This window comes from Parasteatoda tepidariorum, chromosome 5 (assembly GCF_982258835.1).
Source record: "Parasteatoda tepidariorum strain Cologne lab strain chromosome 5, Ptep-v5.0, whole genome shotgun sequence".
Taxonomy (NCBI): domain Eukaryota; kingdom Metazoa; phylum Arthropoda; class Arachnida; order Araneae; family Theridiidae; genus Parasteatoda; species Parasteatoda tepidariorum.
In genome coordinates, this window is record NC_141759.1 from 34,685,460 (window position 1) to 34,710,092 (window position 24,633).

The 24,633-nt window shown below is 31.3% G+C and overlaps 2 protein-coding genes across 2 annotated transcripts in view; one reads left to right on the plus strand and one right to left on the minus strand.

The window, feature by feature from the left end:
- LOC107445036 (organic cation transporter 1) overlaps positions 1 to 9,189 on the plus strand; it is a 35,054-nt gene extending 25,865 nt beyond the window's left edge. Inside the window, exons 8-10 of the mRNA XM_087163649.1 lie at positions 3,107 to 3,288; positions 6,830 to 6,993; positions 9,087 to 9,189. Of these exons, the coding sequence (XP_087019775.1) occupies positions 3,107 to 3,288; positions 6,830 to 6,993; positions 9,087 to 9,159 (419 nt within the window). The 3' untranslated portion in view covers positions 9,160 to 9,189. The remainder of the gene's footprint in view (positions 1 to 3,106; positions 3,289 to 6,829; positions 6,994 to 9,086) is intronic.
- Positions 9,190 to 10,686: 1,497 nt separating this feature from the next.
- Positions 10,687 to 24,633, minus strand: part of SrpRalpha (signal recognition particle receptor alpha) — a 35,825-nt gene continuing 21,878 nt past the window's right edge. The window contains exons 7-13 of the mRNA XM_043045508.3: positions 20,881 to 20,972; positions 20,470 to 20,582; positions 19,829 to 20,088; positions 18,606 to 18,819; positions 17,196 to 17,281; positions 13,959 to 14,135; positions 10,687 to 12,257 (exon numbers count right to left, since the gene is read on the minus strand). Coding sequence (XP_042901442.1) covers positions 12,132 to 12,257; positions 13,959 to 14,135; positions 17,196 to 17,281; positions 18,606 to 18,819; positions 19,829 to 20,088; positions 20,470 to 20,582; positions 20,881 to 20,972 — 1,068 coding nt within the window. The 3' untranslated portion in view covers positions 10,687 to 12,131. The remainder of the gene's footprint in view (positions 12,258 to 13,958; positions 14,136 to 17,195; positions 17,282 to 18,605; positions 18,820 to 19,828; positions 20,089 to 20,469; positions 20,583 to 20,880; positions 20,973 to 24,633) is intronic.

The window sequence follows — 24,633 nt, forward strand, 5'->3', positions numbered from 1 at the left end:
AATGGCTCTTAACATTAAAAAACATCGGTGCAAGGAATACCGCGCAAATATTTACTGGCCAACGATACTTACCCTTAAAAAATAGCAGTCTAAGAAGTACTAGCAGATACGCCACAGGCGACTATTTATGTAAAAAATAGTAGAAACTGAATTCATTTTTATATATTTATTATATCTACCACTATGACTTCATATTATTCATATACAAACATTTTTGCATTTACTTTCTATAGTAAAAAATTGATAAAATCGACAAATACCTATTTAAAATTAATGCTTCCTTTTTTTAAAGGAGTTAAAGAGTGTTCTACCTGCGATTTTAATAAATTACTAGACATAGATTTTATAGACAACAACGTTAAATTTAACTCGATTACCGCTTACTTTCTAAGCGATTGCGTGCTTTCAAAGCATTTCCGATAATTAAGTTTATCCCCTCCACCTTAGACGAACTATGCACTCTGCACCTGAGAAGCCCGGTTACCGGGGGAAGGCGAGGGAATGCATAGGGAGTCTTCCCCTCATGTATATACTTGTAAATATTTTTCTTTTTTCACCTTTTTATCTCTTTTTCGCATTCGTATAATTTTTTTTATGTATCAAACTGCGATTTTGCTTCACATGTAACCCAGGTATTAAATTATGTACCCCAACTTGAGATTTAACTTTAATTTAAAGCAGCACCACCCTTCCCATCCTCCAATTATCCCATTCGGATAGGAACTCCGAAACAACTGTATTAGTTAGTTTGTTTCAATAGTAAACTAAAAAAAATATATGCTTTTAAAAGTTGCAAATTTTAATTTCTTTTAATAAAATTTCGAATTTTAACAGTTAGCACTTTTTGCAATTTTAGCAGCCCGTGGCAACCCTGTACAAGTCAAGAATATATGTTTCTGGGCAAGAATACCGGGCAATGGCCCTAAACTTTAAAAAAATATTAGTGTCGGTAATGATGACTCATTACCTTAAAAATACATCACTGTAAAGAATGCTGGGCATAAGTAGATCGGGAAATGACCTAAGCATTCCAGGCAGTTCATTACCTCGGTTAATCAGATTATTACTATTACTCGGTATTACTATTATCAGATTATTATTATTTTTTAGATCAGATTATTTTTTTTAAGGATGAAAGCCAGTAAAATTATGGGCTTCTATAGGGAGGGAACTTGAAATCGGAGGGTGAGGATTTTATATCTAAAGAGAGTTGCGACAAAAGGTGTCAAAATTGTTTAGATTAGAATAGCAAAAGAAAAATGATATCGGGATCCTTTACCATCCCTCAGGTCTGTAGTTTTTATTCCATGTCAACATCATGTTAGGTATATCAGGGGTTGCGTTTACCCCCCCCCCTCCCTACCAGCCAAGAGGCCATAGATGCCAACTTACTCCGGACAACGAATGGGAGTATTTTAAAGTATGGTTTTTCGCTTAGTAAATTTAATTTATAAAGTTTTTACTCGCTATTTCGTTCAAATAATTCAAAGGTTTATGTAGGTAGGTAGGTGCATTATTTACGACGCACTGGAGCTGCACAATGGGCTATTGGCGACGGTCTAGGAAACATCCCTGAGGATGATCCAAAGACATGCCATCACAATTTTGATCCTCTGCAGAGGGGATGGCACCCCCGCTTCGGTAGCCCGACGACCTGCACGCGAAGTCGAGCATTTTACGGTAGAGCAGTTTAACGAGGACCAATACCGCACACCCTCGGTCCCTGCGCAGACTGATCCAAGTGGTCACCCACCCACACACTGACCGCAGCCAGTGATGCTTGACTTCGGTGATCTGCTGGGAACCGTGTCTGAACGATCAGTCCACTGCGGGACCAAAGGTTTATGTAAAACACCACTTTGCCACAGTTAAGTGTGGCTTCCCTGGCCCAGCGTTATTGCCCACCAAACGCTGTGCAAAGCGTGGTGGTAGCGGGTTCAAATCCCGATGTTACCCTGGATGTATCCTCGCGCTGACCTTTAATATGACAAAGGTTTATAAGTCTTAATTGAGCACACAAGCCTGCAAATGTGTGTTTTACCGATAAATAAAAGCAGATAAGTCGAGATGACCCTTTTATAAAATTAGCAACGCTAACCAAAAATTTACAAATTTTAGATTGTAGTTCTCTTCAGTTTCTAAAAATATTTTGTGGAATCCGGAGAATAGGCATCTCTGCCATAGATATGCTGAAAGCAACTTCGCCAAAGTTGAGTTAATTGATTAGCTGATTCTGTTTTTTAAATTATAAAAATATAACTTTATTTTTAATTTGGTTGCAAAATCTTCTACTAGAAATGACTTTTCTGTAAGAAAACTAATGTTTTATAAGAAAATTAACAGTTTTTCTTTCCCATATAATAGCTTAACTTGATTCAAATACCAAATATGAAGTATAACAATCGCAGTTTCCAAAAATATATGGTTATTTCGCACTAGCTTTTTCACATGATCGAATATTTTGAATAATTAAGATAAATATTAAAGTAAAGAAGAAAAAATACATACTTACAACTCTGAGATTGAGCCCGATAAAAATACCTCGTTGATGTACTTCATGTTACATCCTAGTGGAAATTTCGTTTCCTTTTTTTCGGTAAACTTGTCTCTCAACGAATCTTATTCAAAATATTACCCACAAGTCAGAACTCTTTAACTTTTAAACTGAGTTCAGTTATAGGAACTCAAGGATGCACTTAATGACTAAAATGTCCTAATTGGGTACTTACAACTCGAGAAGAACACTGCCTTATCACATGGTTGTTCTTACCGTGTTAACGTTACAGCTATTAAGCTTGTTTTATTATCACGCTAAATAAATTTTCGAATCAGATTTAATTGGATACCAGCAAATGACGTCACGCGTGTGTCGTACCTAATTGGCTACTGAATCGTGGCATAAACAAATGCTCCTACGATTTACACATTCGTGACGTCGCTTGTAGGCATCTAGTTGTTCGAATGTTAACAACAGAGGAAGATTTTTAAGCAAAACATGATGACCATCAGACAAAAAAAAAAAGAAACGATGCTGTTTGAAGAACCCTAATCATTAATTGGATAATTTAACATAGTTAATTAATTTTTCGTTAAATCTCTTAAACAGGTGTACCGTCTTTGGCAGTGGCTTGCTCATTAATCGGTAAGTTTGGTGCGTCAGCAGCGTTCATGGCAGTCTACCAGCAATGCTCAGAGCTGTATCCAACAACAATTCGAGCTATAGGCATGGGAATGAGTGGAACTTTTGCAGGTGTTGCAAACATCATAGTGCCTTATATTGTGTTTTTGGTAAGATATAAAGCAATAATAAAACCCTGTCTTTCATTTTTTGACGCGCTATTTCAAATTTAATGTGTAATAATGAAACAACCTTTAAAGACGTAACTATGGGTCTAAAGGCTATTGAGTTTCAGTCTCACATAAAAACAAAATATTTGATTAATTTTTATCTAATTTTTCGACAAGAAACAGTTTTAAAATAGTATACTAGTCCTTTTTTTTACGATGTGTATTATTAAGAACACAAGCCTATTTACAATTTTGAAAATCTTTCAAAATTAGTTAAACAAAGGAAACAAGTTTTTTTCTGTTGCATGAAATTTTGTAACAGACACTGTCATATCGCTAATTTCAAAGCTGCAATCGGTTTCTCTCTCCAAGCTAGTTTTTTTTTAGTCTGTTTTTTGATGAAATGTGCAAGTTTAAAAACATTATATATAACCGAGGGTCGTAAAATGTAGCAAAAAGATTGCTGATTTTAAATCTGCATTAGGTTTCTCTCTCCAAGCTACAGTTTTTTGTTAGACTATTTTTTTGTCGTAATGTGCAAGTTTAAAAACATCATATATATAACTGAGGGTCGTAAAATTTTGCGATAAGATTGCTGACTTTAAATCTGCAATAGGTTTCTCTCTCCAAGCTACAGTTTTTGTTTAGTCTATTTTTTGACGAAATGTGCAAGTTTAAAAACAATATATATATAACCGAGGGTCGTAAAATGTAGCAAAAAGATTGCTGATTTTAAATCTGCAATAGGTTTCTCTCTCCAAGCTACAGTTTTTTATAGTCTATTTTTTGACAATATGAGCAAGTTTAAAAACAATATATATATAAGCGAGGGTCGTAAAATGTTGCAAAAAGATTGCTGATTTTAAATTTGCAATAGGTTTCTCTCTCCAAGCTACAGTTTTTTTAAGCCTATTTTTTTGTTGTAATGTGCAAGTTCAAGAACACTATATAGAGGGTCGTAAAATGTAGCGAAAAGCTTTCAGGGGAGTTCATACCTGCCTAAAATTGATTTTCCGAAATAGTAGTAAAATTTAAAGTGAAAAATTAATTATAGGTTAAGATATTATTATATTTTGCCGGAGTTTAATAATACCAACGACTTAGATTTGCTCTGGTTACTTAGTACTAACCTTAATGGGCTCTCACTGATTCATCGGATCTGACATGACTCAAAGAGATAAGATAATGACACGACTAGGCTTATGGTATAGTGTATAGACGGCACAAACATTAATATAGAAAAAACAATGGCAACATAGGTGCCCCCACTTTATTAAGCCACCTTGATTGTCTGAAATAGAAAATGCATTTGAAAAGCTAAAGAACAATAAATCACCTGGGCCTAGCAACATCCCACTTGAATTTCTTTAAATTGTAGGGTCTAACTGCATATTGTTATTGACTGATCTAATTCAAACATATGGAACAGTGAAATGCTTGCTGAGGAATGGAAGATAGGTATCATAAGTATGATACAAAAGATAGGAGATGTGCTTGACTGTTGTAACTATAGAGGAATCAGTCTGCTGTGCTCCTCCTATATAGAACTCTTTTTTAATTCAATTTGATAAGCTGTCACCATTTGTTTGTAATGTGATTGGTGACTATCAGTGCAGCTTTTTAGAAAGGAAATACCAACAACTAAACAAACATTCAGCTTTTGGCAACTTTTTGGAAAAATGCAGAGAGATCGGCCTTAAAACCCATAATCTTTTTATAAATTTAGTATAGCTTATGACTGCATTAACAGGGATTTCCTTTCGGGTGCTATGCGTGAACTAGACATACCAGAAGAGTTTTTTCTCCTGAGACCTTAAACCTTAAAGAAACAAAGATTCAAATTGGCTTACAGGGTGATTTAACTGAAAAGCTAGTTATAAAAAAAACGGCGTTCATCAAAGAAATGCACTGGCCTGTCTCATGTTTAATATAACTCTAGAAATGGTTATAAGAGACTCTAAAATAAACACCAATGGAAACATTTCTACTTATTCTGTGCAGATACTTTTTTATGCAGATGATATTGCTTCAGTGACTCACGCATCACTCAAACTCTTAAACAGGCTTTATGTTGTTAGAACAAAATGCAAAAGAAATTAACTAACCGGTAAGTGGAGAAAAAAAACTAATATACGCCATGTTTTAATTCAGATCTTCAAATCCGTCATCTGGAAATTGGTGATTACAAGTTTGAAAAGGTAGATAGTTTCGCTAATTTAGAATCAGAATTTAACAGCAACAATGATCTAACCTCATTAATACATAAAATGAATCACAAATGCAAACAGATGTTTTTACTGTCTCGAAAAATCTGTGAAGTCCAGTTTTCTAATGTTAATAACAAGTTATTAAAACGAAAATATTCTCTTCTCTCACTTTCAATATTGAACTGAAAAAATAAAAGTTAGCAAGTGTTGCTAATTTTAATATCTTATAATCGACTTTGAGACGCCCGGTGGCTGAGCGGTAGCGCTTCGCGCTGTCGTGCCACAGGTCCCTGGTTCGATCCTCGGGCCGGGCAAGGTTGACTCAGCCTTTCATCCCTTCAGTGGGTCGATAAATGAGTACCAAGCATGCTTGGGAACTAAACACTGAGGGTTCCGCGTTCGGCTGACCACCTGACCGGAACATCTGCTCCTGCACCCCAGAGACCAAGGTCAAGAAAACTGAGATGGGCACAGTAGGCCTTGGCCCTCAAGGGCTGTCGTGCCGCTGAGCTTAATTATAATCGACTTTAGCTCTTTAATGATCATCACTTTCCACATTTTTAGGCGCAATTATCATTTTTGCTTGATGGAACTAAGTCACCAATTTTAATTTTAAAAAAAAAGGATTGTCCTAAAGTTTTTGGAAAGCTCCATTTTTTGCTATCATTTTACAAAGATATAATAGTACTATTCACCATTATAAATTCAGTATAAAGATGCTTATTTTTAGGTCAAAACAGTCGAATAGCAGAAAGTATTTCATTTTTGTCAGCAATATGCTGTTTCTCTATATATTTAGAGATAGGAGAGGAAACAAAGTGAATTTAGTGCAGATCTTCAGAAGAAGTGTGTACTGTGCATGTAATAAGAAATCTTCCGCGACAGAATCTGGGGCTATCTCCTGTTATAAGAAAAAGCGCGTTTTAAGAAGTGGAGAACGCGAGTCAAAGCTAGCCCATAAAGTTAACCCCACACCCCTTTTTGAAATGTTTTGACGTCGTAACCATAGTTATCAACAGTGCTCTAGACAACTCGCGAAGAAAGTTCTTTAATTAACCAAATAGTGTGTTGTTCAACTGTAAACTCTAAAATTTAAGTAACTTCACTACATGAGCTTCGAACTGTCCATCTTTTCAGCCACAGTTCCAAAGAATTTCTTGACCACTTGGACTATTGTTCGTTCTTAAAATCTTTTAAAATGTTCGTTCACTTAACGCAATAACCGCATTTTATTTTTATGACATTAAAAAATCATACCAAACTATTGTTCTAATTATTCAATTAATGTTCTCTTCTTGTTTAGTTACATTTAGTTCCGTATTTTCTTTTTTCAGGCATTCATTGATAAATACATCCCTTTTCTTATTTTCGGACTGGTGTGCATTTTAGCATCCATAAGCGCAACATTTTTACCTGAAACCCTCAATGAAATTCTCCCACAGACGATCAACGATGCAGAGACATTTGGAAAAGATCAAAGATATTTTTCGTGCACTGGGTAAGTGTGAGCAAAAAACCTTTAAAAGCATCTCTAATTCACGGATGCCCCTTAAAATGTATAGAGAGCTCGGCTTGTTTGTTAACGTAGCACTAGAGTTACACTAATGGACTTTTGGTGACGGGTTAGGATTCGTTCTTAATTGAGACCAAACGATAGATGTAGATATTAATACCACGGCCTTTGTAACTACCTCCACAATCAACCGTAGACTTTTCCTGCTCTGAAATTGTGGTATTATTACGTTTGAGAGATTTTGCACGCATAATTCCGCACGCTTACCTGCGTAAGTTTTGCGCAGCGCAGTTATCAGAAACCCTCGGTTCTCTGCAGAGCTTGCGTAGAAGAATATTCGAGATAGTATGTCAAGTGCAAAATATCTTTAAAAGTGGTTTTCGAAGTCACGATGGGCAGGTCCAACGCAACACTCAGCTTTTAGAACGAGGAATCAATCCCCGGCTCAAGTGTGGTAGTCGAAAATTAATCTCTTTAGTACGAGGAATCAATCCCCAGCACAAGTGCGATAGTCGAAAATTAATGTCTTTAGTACGAGGAATCAATCCCCAGCACAAGTGCGATAGTCGAAAATTAATCTCTTTAGTACGAGGAATCAATCCCCAGCACAAGTGCGATAGTCGAAAATTAATCTCTTTAGTACGAGGAATCAATCCCCAGCACAAGTGCGATAGTCGAAAATTAATCTCTTTAGTACGAGGAATCAATCCCCAGCACAAGTGCGATAGTCGAAAATTAATCTCTTTAGTACGAGGAATCAATCCCCAGCACAAGTGCGATAGTCGAAAATTAATCTCTTTAGTACGAGGAATCAATCCCCAGCACAAGTGCGATAGTCGAAAATTAATCTCTTTAGTACGAGGAATCAATCCCCAGCACAAGTGCGATAGTCGAAAATTAATCTCTTTAGTACGAGGAATCAATCCCCAGCACAAGTGCGATAGTCGAAAATTAATCTCTTTAGTACGAGGAATCAATCCCCAGCACAAGTGCGATAGTCGAAAATTAATCTCTTTAGTACGAGGAATCAATCCCCAGCACAAGTCCAGCTATTGGTGAAAAGCAGAGAAAATTCACTAATTGTTTATAAAGATTTGAAACTTTTAAAAAAACAACTTATTGAAATTTTTTAGCTTTGCATAAATACATTCGCAATTCTTGTAATGCAAAAACTATTTTAGATCTCAAAAAGAAAAGGGTATTTGAGCTGGAATACATAAAACTGGGTAGTAAAAGCATTGGTGGACGTAGAACTGCTTAGTTGCAAAAAATATAATATCTATATCAAACTCTAAATACAGAAAATATGTCTGATTTGGACATGAGAATAACATCAAAACAGTTATATATAATTATTACTTCAAATACCATAATTACTTCAAATTAACTGAAGCTAAATTATACTTTTAAATTTTTGGTCATCTATGGTTATTGTACAGCAAAATAATGGACGCCCATAAGCACTGAGCATGATCATGGTATGGTGTCTACTAGATGTCCAATGATGACTAGTACACATCCAGTGGATGATTTTGGGTCTTATGTAAACAATGGTCTCATGTAAGGTCACATCATGGTAATTACATACCAGTATGTAAAGCCTGCATGTCAGGTCATAAGTTATTAAGGTAGGTAGGTACTTTATTTACGTCACACTAGAGCTATGGCGAGAAATGGGTTATTACCGACAGTCAAGGAAACATCCCTGAGGATGATCCGAAGACATGCCATCGCAATATTGATTCTCTGCAGGGAGGGTGGTTCCCCTGCTTTGGTAGCCCGATGCCCAAAGTCAAACACTTTACGGTAGAGCAGTTTAACAAAGACCAATACCCTTGGTCACTTCACAGGTTAATCAAAGTGGTCACCCATTTGCTTACTGACACAGCCAATGATGCTCGACTTCGATGTTCTATTGGGAACCGTGTCTTTACTATCAGTCCACTGTAGAATCATAAGTTATTAAAAGTATAACTTTTTTTCCCAGCATGTATAGCATATTATATTGTACAATAATCACAGATTTTTAATCGATTTGTTTTAATTTAAATATGAAATCGTTTTTATTAACATTTCAGGAAAAGAAATTCAGTTTCCTCAACTGAAGAGGAGTCTCCAAAATTCTTCAAAGATCTTTTAAAAGACACATAAAGCAGCTAAATAAATTTTCTATTTAACAAATTTTTGTTGAAAATTTTTTGTTTTCTCAGCTTGCCCCTTTCGTTACTGTAGTCCACTCCACTAAAATGGCACCACAACGTGAAGTGTGCACATTGCATGTTAAGATTTCTTATTATATTTTACTTTTGTAGTTAGAAAATACTTCACTGCAGCACACAAATGAAACTTGTTTCAACTTAGAAACCTTATTAATCTCAAGCAAAATATATTTTTGGTGGTATTAATCTGTTGTAGGTAAATGGATAATAGGATTAAAGGTTAATGGAATAATAATCAATGATACCTAGATTGAGGCAAATCGGAGTGGTTTCCAGACGGTTTAACGCTGACATCGCCTAATTACAACACTCGTATAAACAGGGCATCAAGTGGACCCCAGCTAAAGATGAGGCTCATAAGAAAAGGGTTAAGGTGGATACTTTTAAAAATCTAGCATATGAGTAGGACGAAACTATTTTGTGTAAAACCTAAACATTACTAAATAAATGAATGTGTAACCAAATCAAACAGTGTTATAAACTAAGTGTGGAGCAACAATAAAATTAAAATCAAACAAAATAAGATGAAAGACTTACAGTGTTTCAGAGTTGTAAAACATGTATTTGAAGTGATTCCTTTTACTTCAAATTTTTGTTAATAATATAATCTTAGTTTTAATATTTTATCAATTATTTTTTCAGTATTTAAACACTTCTTCATGCCTCAAAATTATAGAACTTTAATAAACGTGTTAATCAGATAATAAAAAAGAAGATTAGGAAAAAAATAACAATTAATATTATTGCAAGATTGCCACCATCTTTTTGATAGAGATTTTTATTATAATCATCAATAGCTCAACAGTCCTGGATGAAATCTGGCAATCTCAAGAAGATGAGACCTTTTGCACACCACTGCCACCCAGTCTCTGACGTTAATTGAGACAAGACACTCTAGAGGCAGTCCCCCCACCTCAATATGGGTCTTCCTTTTCTTCTAGCCCCTATTAGCTTAGCTAGAAAGCTTTATTCGTCGTTTGATCATCATTCATTCTTAAAATGTGTGCGGCCCATTTCATACATTGGATCTTATGATACTTCAGAATGTCCAGTTCCCTGAATAACCCGAGAAGTTCAGAGTTGATTCTCCTTTTCCAAACTCTGTTATCGCAAAAGCCACCAAAAATGGATCAGAGAATCTTCCTCTCAAAAATTGGGAGAGTTCTCTAATCAGCTTGGGACGTAGTTCACGTTCCAGATAAAAACGTGAGAACTGTCCGGATTAAACTTTTATATATCAGCAATTTAGTGTTCTGTTTAATGTTGTCAGAATTCAGAAATTTTCTTAGATTATAAAAGCATCTGTTAGCCACAGTTATTCTCTTCCTTACTTCTGGGGACAAGAGATTTTTGGAGTTGATTTGATTTTTATTATAACTTTATGATATAAGATTAAGCATTATTGAATTCAAGGGTTAATATGATCCTTGAATTTGAAGTGGGAATAAAAGACTAAAAATTATATAAGTAGCTTTTATTTAAGTCCCCAAAATATATAACTTTCCAAAAAACAATAAATATCTTTTTATTTTATAAAGATTTATACATATTTTATACTTAATAAATGATAAGATAAAGCACATTCTTTAGTTTTAAAAACAAAATATAAAATTGGAATGCATTAACAACCATACATATTTTTAGCCTTACACAATTATAGATAAAATGCTTTTTAGAATAAGTTATTGATAAATTAAGATCATCTATAAATATTTTTTTCGTAACTTTATAAAAATGACATCAGAAAATTTCAAAGATTGTTGGAAGATAGGAAAAATGTATTCCTTTTCTTGTAATGTCAGCCATAAAAATTTTATAAACATCTGTGATTATGTATCATTCAATTCTACATATAAGTGCAACAAGATAAAAACAAAAAGTTAATAAATATGTGGGTAAAATAAATATATTAAGGCATAAATATTGATGACTCTTACGTAAAGGGTGTAACATTGAATTTTTTTTCTAATATTATACGCCTCATTATAATTTACAAAATCTTTTTATCATATTATGTGCCATATTGCAGTTTACAAAACCTTTTTTATCATATTAATTACCATATTGCAGTCTAAAAAATCTTTTTTTTTATCATATTAAGTGCCATACCGCAGTTTTCAAAGCCTTTTTTTTTAAATAATATTACACATTTGTTTATATTGTAGTTTTCGGAACCTATTTTTGTCATACTTACTTAGCTATGCTTTTAGAAATCCTTTCATTTGGCAGTTGTTATCAAAAGAATTCTATTTTATGAACATTTTGTGGCTATTTTTTAAAAAGAATTTTAAAATACTCCTCATATTGAAAACAAGATTCTTCCTTTTTAAGTTTAAAAAAAAGGCCCCATTAATCTTAATTTGCATTACTTATTTATTATTTGTTTTTATCCCTGAGAAATTTTTTTTAAATGTGAGAATTTTTTTTAAATTTTTCAATCATATGCGATTGATAACAAAACTTCAGAAAAATCATGTTCACGCTATCCAAAAAAAACCTAACTTTTAGACAAATGTTTTTATTATCTAGTATTTAAAACTGTGCACAGCGATAAATATATTGACACTATCTGAAAATCATAATTTCTGGATAAAGATTTTTTATCAGATGTAAAAAAAAAACATTCACAATATCAAAAAAAAAAAAAAAAAAAAAAAGCATATTTAGATATAAAAAAAAATCGCTTACAGTAACTACGATTATTTATTCTTGGGTCATTAACAATAAAGCTCTCTCAATAACAGATTCATTCGTCATGCAGATCATAGTATTTAGAAAATATAATGGAGGCACTATACCTACAAATAGGATTGTGTGATAATATGTTTTGTTGATTCATGAGTTCCACATAATAAGCTACAAAGCATGCAGAGTTTAAAACTTTGAAATCCTAATAAAAAGTATTTATTTCATGAGGGCGTGAACAACAGCTTTAGGATTAAGGCTTTTGAGGTCTGTATAAGTCTGTCCAGTTCCAACAAATATAATGGGCTGACCAGTAATGTAGGTCATTGATATAGCAGCTCCCACCTAAAACAACAATATATATATCAAGAAAAATATATGCCAAGATGTTATACTCAATGAAAGATAAAATAAATCCTTGAGTTTAAAAAAAAAAAACTAAACTAAACTCAGAGGCACGACAGCCCAAAGAGGGAAAAGATCTACATCTCAGTTTTCTTGACCTTGGGCTCTGGGGTGCAGGAGCAGATGTTCCGGTCAGGTGGTCAGCCAAACGCAGAACCCCCAGTGCTTAGTTCCCAAGCATGCTTGGTACTCATTTATCGACCCACTGAAGGGATGAAAGGCTGAGTCAACCTTGCCTGGCCCAAGGATCAAACCCAGGACCTTTGGCATGGGAGCATGAAGCACCACCACTCAGCCACCGGCATCGAGTTTTAAAGCAATATAAAATTGAAATGCATTAATTACCATACATATTTTGAGTTACTTATATTATAAATCAAATAATTTTTAGAATACATATTATAGATTAAATGATTTTTAGAATTTAGAATTGATAAATTAAAATTATCAATAAACATTTTTTTAAATAATTTGATGAAAATGAAGTCAAAAAATTATAAAGATTGTATACACAGATTTTATAAATGAAGTAGATAAGAAATTCAAACTTTTTTTAATTCCAAAAAAAAAATTTAATCATATTGTTATCACTTTAAAGAGGAAAGTCAGATATTTGGCATTGAAAGGGGGTATGGGAGTTACATTTTTTATATCAACTTTAACTTCTTTCTGAAAACATTTTTCAGTTGGCATGATCAAATGAAAATATCTAGAGAACTTATATTAGTCAATAAATGCAAATAAAGAACAAAAAAATTTACTTTATATTTATTATATTGGCAGCTATTTAATAATTTTGCTTTCTATCTTAAAGTAATATTTTTAAAAATGTGTGATTTCATAAATATTCAGTTGAATCTAAAAAAAAATCAAAATCAAAAATACTATTTTTAAAAACCACGTTTTTGTAGTGGAGAATAATAATTTAAAAATAAAAATTTGAAAAACGAAAAACGTGGGGCACATGAAATTTATTACAGTAATGTTATATCAGTGTATGTATGTGTGCTCATGAGAATATGTGTACGTATATCTGTAATTGTAATTGTATCTGAATGCGGATGTGTATGTGGAATATGTTTGTGTATATGCATGTGCATGTGGCTGTGCATGTGTATAAGTAAGAAAATGTGTATATGTACTGTTGTGTATTTCATGCGCCCCACGTTTTTCGTCTTTCAAATTTTTACTTTTTAATTATTATTCTCCACTACAAAAACGTGGTTTTTAAAAATAGTATTTTTTATTTTGATTTTCTTTTTGTACTCACTTCCAAAATCTCAATTTTTTCACTAACTGTACACAAAACTTTTCAACTGACATGTGACACTAATTTGAAATAATCGAATCGACAACAAAAGACAATCGCGAAAATACTAATTTTTCCTTAATTTTAATTTTATTTTACTTTGTATGTCTTCTTTCTCTTCATGCATTGTCATCCAATTCTGAACTATGTGCCAAATTTGAAGTCTGTAGCTAGTCGGGAAGTTAGTTTAAAATCGATCACAAAATTCCACCCGAACAGACATACCCGAAGGCAAGTTAACATAAACGTGGTAAACTAATTAAAATTTAGGCTTTTAATACAGAATAAAAAATAAAAAAACTTTACATAAGTTAGTTATCAGAGGATCTTACCTTATCATCAATGGTGTCAAACTTAGTGAGTACAATGCCATCGATAAGTTGAGGATTGTCACGGCTAGAATGATCAGCAAGGGCCCTGTTGAATTTCACCAGCTGATCGACAGCTTCATTTCCCACTAGAGCTTCACCCACAAATGCAACCAGATCAGGAGAATTTACTTTGATCAACTAAAAAATTACAATAATTAGTAACACAATTAGGAATAAGTAAGTAAAGAATAAATTAAAAATAAGTAAGTAAAGAATAAATTAAAAATATAACAATAAGCACATCACCTAACCTTCCAATTGATAAAAATAATTGTCAGGGGTCTGTCCAGACATTTTGTGAAAGGTCCGGTTTTTGTGAAAAAATTACTCACATTCTTTCAATAAGGGTCTGCTTTTATAAATTTGTGCAAATAGGGTCTGGTTACTGCAAGGAGTTTTTAAATTGTAAATAGACACAAGATTATGAGCAGCACTGTAAAATTATAACTAAAAAAATTAAATTTTCAAAAATAAACAGCAATTGCTGCTTCTAAATTAGAGATGCAACATACAAATATTTGGTATTTAACCTATACTGCTGAATGTGGAATATTCATTTTGGACGAATAACGGAAGAATCGTCTGCCTAAGACAAAACTTAATTCGTTTACATTGATCTTTTTTGTTTTCTGCCCTGGGAAGGGTTTATTCAATTAACAAAACAATAATGAAGATAAACAAATTTGTGAAGGGTCCGATTGAAAGAAAAATCATTTCGTGAAGGGTCCGTTTTTAAGTTAAAATATTTTGTGAAGGGTCCGTTTTTATGAAAAGATATTTCGTGAAGGGTCCGTTAACGGATCCAAATTTCTTCTAAACAGACCTCTGATAGTAATTAGATGAAAATGCAGAAATTAGTGAAAATTTTTAGATTAGTTCCTAATGAAATTTTGAATAAAGGAAAATGAACTTATAACGCATTTTTTGTACAATGACTACAATTATACTACAATGATAGTAAATAAATACAGTCAAACTTTGACGATATGAATATTACTTTGACGATATGATAAAAACGTAATTCCCTACACTTTTGCTAACCTGATAATAGCAAAAAAATCTTTTGCGGATGAACAAATTTCTCTTGATTTTGGGAAATATTTTCTACTAACCAACTTATTTTTTTCCTAATTTCTGAAGATTTTAAAATGCTTTCTTATACATGAATTCTTACAATTAAAACGCATTTCGTTAATAATTTAATGAACTAATTCTTGAAGCTATAACAAGAAAGAAATTGCCCTGTTTAAAAAGAATCGCTTGAATCATCCACTTCTTAAAACCTGAGGCGTAGGACAGTGTGTAGATAAGATCTATAAATACCTAACAATGAATTATTCAAAATTAGAAGAAGAAAAAACAATAGAATAAGAAATCAGAGAACACAAGTGGCAATAGACAAAGACACACTATCAGAAAACCAAAAGATTCAAAATAAGACAAGCACTGGACTGGACACCACCCCAGGGTATATGTAAAACAGCTATACCTAAAATGACATGGCACAAAACTGTTATGAATGAATAAAATAATAAACAAAACATATGGAGCGATTAAGTGCTTGGCTACGAACAAGATGAGACAGAGAGTCCTGACAAAGGCCTTATACTCGCTATAGAGTGAAGAGGTGTAAGTAAGTAAAAAGATCTGCAGATAGGATTGAAAAGAATTTGCTAATTCAATAGATTTAAAAAGCAAAAACTGATACCAGGGTGAGCAGCCCAATCTTTCAACAAAAAATAAGCACCTTTTAAGTACTTTTTAAGCACTCAAAAAATATTTTTAAGCACTATAGACATCAACAAAATGCAAAATAATTTTCAAAGACTTTATATGATCATGATAAAATAACTAGTTTCTGACAAAGAACTCTTTTTCCTGATTACATTAGCCATTATAAAATGATCAAGAGATTTTTCGGTTCGATATCAGAGGGTGGAAAGTGAAGCCTGAAACGGAGAATATCTCGCAAAATGCAGGAGAGTTGCACATAAGAATGCAATAACCTCACCGAACCCAGCTCAATAGACACACATGCGGACTCACACTTTATCAGACCTGTAAAATGATTGGCGCTTTCATATGCTATGGAACAACGGTTTGCCGAAATAGATTGTGATTGAATGAATTGTGAAAACGCTAAAAAGAACAATGAGAAAATCTCGCTTTTGCATAACACGTGCAAAAATCGATATGGTAAAGAAAAAAATCTTATTTTGGAAAAAGGAAAATCAAGCACTTTTTAAAAACACCCAATGAAAAAAGCACCTTTAAGGGCTTTTAAAAAGCGAAAATAAGCACTTTTTAAAAACGCTACGAACCCTGGATACTTATATAAAGAGAATGACAAAACAGGATAACATTTTTTTAAGCACAAACATATTGTATTTGGTTTAAAATACTAAAAATTGATGTTTCTATATTTGAATAGTTGATATTTCATAACTTTATGTGCCTCTCTTCAAGTTTGTGATATCAAGGTTTGACTATATATATTACTTGTAATAGAAATTGAAGGAATATTGAAATAATTCTTTCAGCACCAGAAGTTTACATTTAATAATTTTGACGATGTTTCAAAGGATAGAGCTTATGCAGTAAACGTTATGATTGTTTAAAAAGTAGAACCGGGAACACACTACTAAAATTCATGTTTAAGTGCTGTTTACAAAACTATAAACATGTAAGAATTTACATTATAATTTAGATAGTGTTCACGTCATCAATATGAGTTACTTTTAATCTCTTTTCTATTCACTTAAAATTTGCTCATTTTTAATACACATATATTTCAAAATTGTTTAGTATGAATTAAAAAACATGATAATTTAGTTCAGATAATACAAACTACTTTGAAAATGTTGTAATTAATTTTTTAAAAATTTGTTCATTTACACAAACAAATTAATGTTAAAATATTCTTTAAATCTTGTAAAAATCTTGTAATGAAAGACTAAAAAAGTTATGAAACTCATAGTTTCAAATCTAGTTGGCAGTTTTAACGCAACTTCAAAAGTAATGAAAGTTTTTTATTCTTTCATAAAATTTTCATAGCTTCTATATTTTTTTATTAATTAATGGTGATTACATTGGTAAATGAAAGGCAGCACATAAGTTGGAGGAAAAAAAACATTTACACTGCATTTATTTTGCTTTAGAAACAAGAAGTTCAACTAATTAATAGTATTCATTACTTACCTTGGCTAATGCCCTCATTAAAGGCTCATTATCTTGCATTCTGCCAGCAGTATCAATGAGAACAACATCGATTTTCAAATCTCGAGCTAGGAGAGTAACAAAAGTATAAAGTCAGTTGATAATACTGCTAACAACACTGCCGAGCAATAGAAAAATTGGCGTAAGCGACAAAAAATACACAATTAAGATCTGCATATTTTTGGTTATTTTCATATAAGCTACCTTTACCTAAAAAAAACTTTATAAAAAATAAATTTTTTTTATCAATTACAGATATGGGACTTTGAACTGTATGTATTAGCTCCAAACTTACATACAAAAAACATAAATAAGGTTTTTTATAATACATCTTTTCTTCGATAAGTTTTTTATTGTAGCAAAATATTGTACAGTTAATATAGAGAAGTGGTAAAAATGGAATCTTGCTTATGCCGAAAAACTTAACAGAACAATCTTCACTTTCAACAACCACTTTTTTACAGCACCAATTTTTTACCTAATGTTCAACCTTACGATACAAAGTTTTCTAGGAGAGAAAAAACAACCCTCCATAAGGGGCTGACTTATAGCCTCTGAAAGAAACTTTTCGTGCCTTGATCCTCCAGCATAAACATATTTCTATACATCTATGGAAGAATGCCTGACAGAAATGCTATTGCATTCCAGGTTTAAATAATGTTTGAATTTGAAAATATATATATATAGTACAGCTCCTCTATTTACACATGATAATGTAAAAGCTTCATTTACTTCAAAATTCAACAGGTCGTAAAAGTCAACATAACTCAAGTACTAAAAAATTAGAACCCATTCCCACGATTCGCCAAATGTAACTGAAAGTTGCCGGCGATAAAATAATATATTTATATTTAATACAAATGTAACAAACTATGAATACTAAATGTAACTAGTTTCTTAGTAAATTTTTTTGATAATTCAATGTTGGCGATTTTTGGATTAATTACATCCCTTAATGGCCTTTTTTTTTTTGCATTCTGGAGAGTAGTTGCTCATGAGAATTTTTACTATATTTATTACTATAACTTGTAATATTGAACTACCTCAGTAAAAAAATAGTGGTCAACATTCAAAAGTCTCATAATAATCACATTATTATACTAAAACAGGTCACATTATCCCAACAGAAAACATGAATATTCAATTTAAAGAAAAAAAAATTAAATTAAACTTGTCCAAAAATAAAACAGCAAAAAAGCACACATGGTAATTAAGTTACATAAAAAATTTCTGCTTGGAAAGACACCTTATATTAATTACATAAAAACTTTCTAAAGCTTGCAATAAGAAACTGCTTTATGTTAATCCTGATACATTATTCTTAGTTAGCCATGATAACAACAAATTGACACTTTCAAAATAAGTAAATAAAAGAAAGAAGATGTGGCTTACCAAAATTTATGGCTTCCATAGCAATTCCAGCTGCATCTTTTCCATATCCTTTTTCATAGAGCTGCACCATCTGCAGACCATTGTGAGCTTCAGGGGGGTGAAGAGCATTAAGGTGGCGAGTGTGAGTGCGCAACTGTTCCACGGCACCCGCTCGAAAAGTATCACAGGCAGCAATAAGGACACGTAGATCATTTTCAATCAACCAAAATGCTATCTAATCACAGATAGGAAAAATAGTAAATTAAATATAAAAATTCAACATACACAAAAAAATGAGTTACCCTGAATAATTTTTTATCCTAATGATAGAATTTTTACAGACTAGGACTCAATTGTAATGGTTCGAAGGAGTGATCCCAAATATGCTAATAAGTTAGTACAGACTATATTTTAAGTTACGAAATCAGACAAAAACGCACTTTCACTAAATAAACTTTCATTCGACTGAATTGGATTCCTTGCCCCCAAAACATGGGAATTAGCTGCAATCTGGGAAATATGGTTCCAATAGTTTGCTCAGGAGTGATGACGAAAATTAGAACCTCTTAATGTTAATTTTACTTTCTACGTGTTTAGTCTTATCTCGAGAACTTTTTTAAGGATTTAAAATTTTTTGCTAGCATTTAAAAAATTCCTGCATTCAAAGATAATTCCAAATTTTACATTTTGCAAAAAATAATTTTTACATATTTATTATTTTATTTCAAAAATATTTTTAAAAAAATTTGAATTGCAAGGTATAAAAAATTTTTACATCATTTCTAAAAATTTAATTTTATAGGGAAAAATACTTTTTAAAATTTTATTTCTTAAGAACTATTTCATTCTTTTTAAATTTTGCGTTTTACGATATAAAATTTCGTTTTTTAAAATTATTTAAAAATTTTAATTAAAAAATTTTTTACCCATTAAATAATAAAAAATAGCAAATAATTTTTAAAAATAATTTTTTTATAGCATTATCTGCGGTTAAACGAAATTTTGAATTGCGATAAAAAAGATTTGAATTCCTTATAAAAAATTCTAGAGACATGGAAAAACATATAGAAAATAAAACTAATATCAAAGGGTCCATCCAAACTTTCGACCACTCTCCTGACCAAACTATAAGGACCATATTTCCTAAATTGTGGCTACTGGATGTATTTTGGGGAAAGAGGTTTTATCACAATAAATTGTCTAAAAACCATTTCAATAAAAAAAAAAATTAGTGATCAATTTACCTTAGCTAAGTTGGTTGATTTTCCAACTCCATTTACACCACAAAACACAATATTGTAGGGTCGATGAGCCTTCTGAGCTTCCATAACATCTCTCAAAATATCAATTCTACGTTTGGGAGAGAGTAGTTGAACTAATGCATCCACAAGAGTAGATTTTACAGTTGAAGTGATCCCAGTAAATGTTCCCAAAACTTTTCCCTCAAGTTTAGTAGCCACAGATTCACACAATTTATCAGCAATATCAGCAGCAACGTTTTTAGCTGAAACAAAACATTTTTGAAGATAAGCATCATATACTCTTTACTGGATTAAATTCATTTTAGAATCTCACATAAAGGAATAGGTAAACAATTCCTCATTTCTTTTAATACTTTAGATACAAATACAAGAGTAGAATATTCATCAGTTCAGAATCAATAAAGAAGTAAGTTTTGTAAAGTTATGCATAAATATATTCATCTTGCGTACATATTAAGTAAATGTGCAATGCACATCTTCTAAATTTATTACATTACAAAACATGTGCATACACTTTTCTCTTCAATTAGGAGTATAATATGAAATAATCAGCTAGCTAAAATTAATGTTTACATTAAAATAAACAATACAATAGTTACATAAATTAGTTGAATTTCTTTTACCTATCATGTGATCTTTCAGTTTATCCAAAATGGGTTGCATGCCTTCTCGAGTAACATTTTTTTGTCCCACCAATCCTTTAAACATGTTGAACATTCCATAACTTTTAGTAGCTCTATATTTAAGAAATGTAAAAAAAATATATATTAGTGCTGTATGAATTCAAATTGCATTTTTACATCTCAAGATACACTAAGGATATATCAGCTTGGATAAAATAATAATATAAAGAGATTCTCAGAAAATTAAACAAAGTAAATTAATTAATTTATAAAAGAAAACTTATCAATTATAAATCTATTAGAAAGCTATAACAGAAACTAGTATGCTATTAAAAAGATAACTACATTTGTAGTTTTAAAATAACAGCAAATTTCTATAGTTATTTTAATGAATAAAAGGAAAATACAAACCCTTTCTTTGGTTCTTCCCCTTCTTCCTCTGATTCAGATTCACTCTCAGATGTTTCAACTCGCTTCACTGGTCCTCTGTACTTACCAACATCCTAAAAAAAGAATTAAAAAAATCTTCACACTAAAATAAAAGGAAGCAGTATTTCAAACAAATTGAAAAATATTACTATTTTAAAAACATTCAAAAAATATCTAGAAAATACACATAAGAAAAGAATTTAAAATGCCTTACTTACAAAGTGCTTGAATGTTAACATTTTAATGAGAAATTAAAACATGCTAAAACAAAATAAGAGATGCTTCTAGGCCATTTAAATAAATCAATGTTGTCATTGTCATAGCTTATTCAATTTTAGAAAAACAAATATACCAAAAACATCATTTTTAAAAATAAAAAAATATCATATTGAGAATTCCATTAGAGTTCTATAGAATTGAGTGTTCTTAAGAATTCTATTAGAGAAGCTATTCTTCCCTAGTACTATTCATATTCAAACCATTCAAACCATGGAAAGAGTCAAACCTCAAATGTAAAATTAATGACAATTCTTTCTTCCCTGCATTGTTAACTAACAATATCATAAAATTAGTAAATGGTCTATATTTTACAGTCATTAATTTAAATGCATGCAATTAATCTTACGAGAAATAGATAAATGTAGGAGAATTATTTAAAGATTATTATTTTTATTACATAAGAAAATGAAATAAAAATGCTGGTTTTTCATTTACCTTTTTTTATTTTCATTAACATTTTATATAAAAACTCCTCTCACATGTTTTTATGCTTTATTCACAATGCTTAGCTTTATTCAGAGAATATTAATTTGCGATTTTTAAAAAGGGTAACTTTTAGCAGCTAACAGACTAACAAAATCTATGATTTTTTTTAAAATTGTAAGCATTATTTGCAACTTGACTTTCAAAATTTATAATTTTTAAAATTTAAAACATTTTTAGCCATTTTTCACAACTTTTAAAGCGAATTAAGGTGCAGAAAATATTAATTCAATGTGATAGAATTTTACATAAGTTTCAATTATTGTTAAGACAATTTCGACTCTTTTTCTTATAAAAAAAGCATTCAATGAATTTAAAAACTCAACATTTCTTAAACAGTTGAATAAACTGTTAATTCCAATGTGTCTGAATTAAAAACTTTAAATTTTATCTTTATTTCTAAAAAACAGTTGTAAAAAAAAAGTTTTCGCTCGTAAGTTTTCCTATTGAGAGTCAAAATATTGAACAGTAAAAGCTTCAGTGAATTTAAAGAACACTATTGTTACAAAACAGGTTTGAAACATCTTGAACAATATGAATGTTCATCAATCAGTTGTCCTTTTTAACATGAAGAGATTCAATCCGCGGAAATCAAAGTGATCAACTGTTAGATATGCAATCTATCTGACAACAATAAAGAAGAAATTTATACAATTTAACTTATAATAGCTATGAATCCTGATGTTTGAAGACCTTACAAAATCAGGAAATATAAAAATGATATCCCTTATATATAAAATCAAAATGATAATATTTTGAACACAATTTATAAATCACCTTTTAATATATATATATATATATATATATATATATATATATATATATATATATATATATATATATATATATATATATATATATATATATATATATATATATATATATATATATATATATATATATATATATATTTTATATATATTTTTTAACATAGTTCGGGAATTTTAATTTAGATGCATAATTATATTAGTGGAAACAACAAATCTTTCACTTAATAGGAATTTAAATAAAAAATTAAACTCACTTTTTTAGCATTAACCAACCTAGTATGTACTTCCCTCATTTCAAGCAGTCATTTTTTAAATAGATATATATGAATCAAGTGAAAATTTGCAATTTTTATAACTTATATTATTAATTGAGTACTAGACAAAAATCTACATCAGATCCTATGCTATAATGATAGCAGTATCCTTGTCACACAAAAAAACTAAACATGAATGATAACATTCCTAGCCACCTCCAGACAAACAGCAATAGATATTTTTTTTAATTTATAGCAAGTACAAGAACTGAGCAGTAATATTTCTGTGCCTCAACTACAGTACAGTTAGCACAATCAGATTCAGATACAGTAGTGATTCCCAAAGTGGTCTATATTGACCCCCAGTGGTCGATGACAACTTGTAAAGGGTCCATGCCAAGTGAGAAAAAAATTGGGGGTCCATGAAACAAAAATGGGGGTCAACGATACTGGATCTTATATAAGCAGGTCGTGACTTTAATTTTGACATTTCATGAATGGAATAATCAACATACACTGATAGTACCTATTCACTTACATTTACTACCTTATAATATAAAGACATATACTTATCTAAATTCTACATAATTTATTAAAGTAGCTATGAAGTAAAAATTTCATTAAAATTTAAGTTATTAAGTTTATTTTCTGATATATGAAACTGAATTATTTTCTCTGTGTGTGAGGTTTTATTTTGTAACAAAAAAAATTTTTTCCACGGTAAATTAATTTGAATTTAATTAATAAATGTATAAAATTAACATGTGCTTTTTCTTAAGTTTATCATACTACACTTCACTACAGTTAGAAGTTTAAATCTTTCACAGTAGCATTATACCAGCTGTCAAAAATACATTTGAAGTTGATGAATTTACAAAAAATCAATATCAGGTAAATAGGGGATCTACCCAAAACTGAAAAACGTGACAAGGGGTCTACGAGACAAAAAAGTTCAGGAACCACTGAGATACAGGAATGCCCCCAATGTAAACAAAAGTTCACCTGAGTCAAATATTCTGGCACCAAACTATTGAAAAAGACCTTAAAATTAAAAAACCATTAGTTTAGTAACTCTTCTACCACTAAAATACAAAATAATACTGTCAGGGTCACGTGATGTAATAACACGCATTTTCTGATGTTGCGAGCTAAAAGCTTGATATTATAGATATGATCATTTTTTCTTGTTTTGGTTTTTTGAACAATGGATGAAAAAAGAATAATAAAATGGTGAATTAGTTTTTTGTAGAATTTTGCGTTATTTCTTTTGTAAAAGGTTACGACTGACAAATGTGCGGGGAAACCCCAATGGATTTCGAAATAAAAGATTGGTAGTTGTTTGTTCTATGAATTTCAAGTTGTTTGATGGAAGATAGTGAGTTATTTAGATTGTCTTGAAATTGGTTTAGGAAGTGGCATTTTTTTTTTGTAAGAAGGTGCAGTTTAGAAAGTAGTAGGTGAAAAATGGCATTTTTAGGAAGAGCTTTAAAAGTAGATTTGAAGTGTTTGGCGGAAGAGTTAGGAGAAACGGCAACGGAAGACATGAGAGTTACCGAATTAAAGAAGATTATATTGGCAAGTACGGAGTACGAAGAGGAGTTTGTGAAGGAATTATTAAAAAGAATAGTTAGTGGAAGAGAAGAAATAAAGCGCCAACAAAAAGAAGATGAAATTAGGCGACAAGAATATGAAATTAAGCAACAGGAAAGGGAAGACGAATTAAAGCGGCGAGAACAGGAAAGGGAAGATGAATTAAAGAGGCGAGAACAGGAAAGGGAAGGTGAATTAAAGCGGCGAGGACAGGAAAGGGAAGATGAATTAAAGCGGCAAGAAAAGGAATATGAATTGGAGAGGTTGAAGATAGAAGCTTCATTGGTACAGTCCGCAAAAAAAAAAAGATATCACCCTGAATAACTTTTGTTCTAATGATCGGATTTTCACGATCTAAG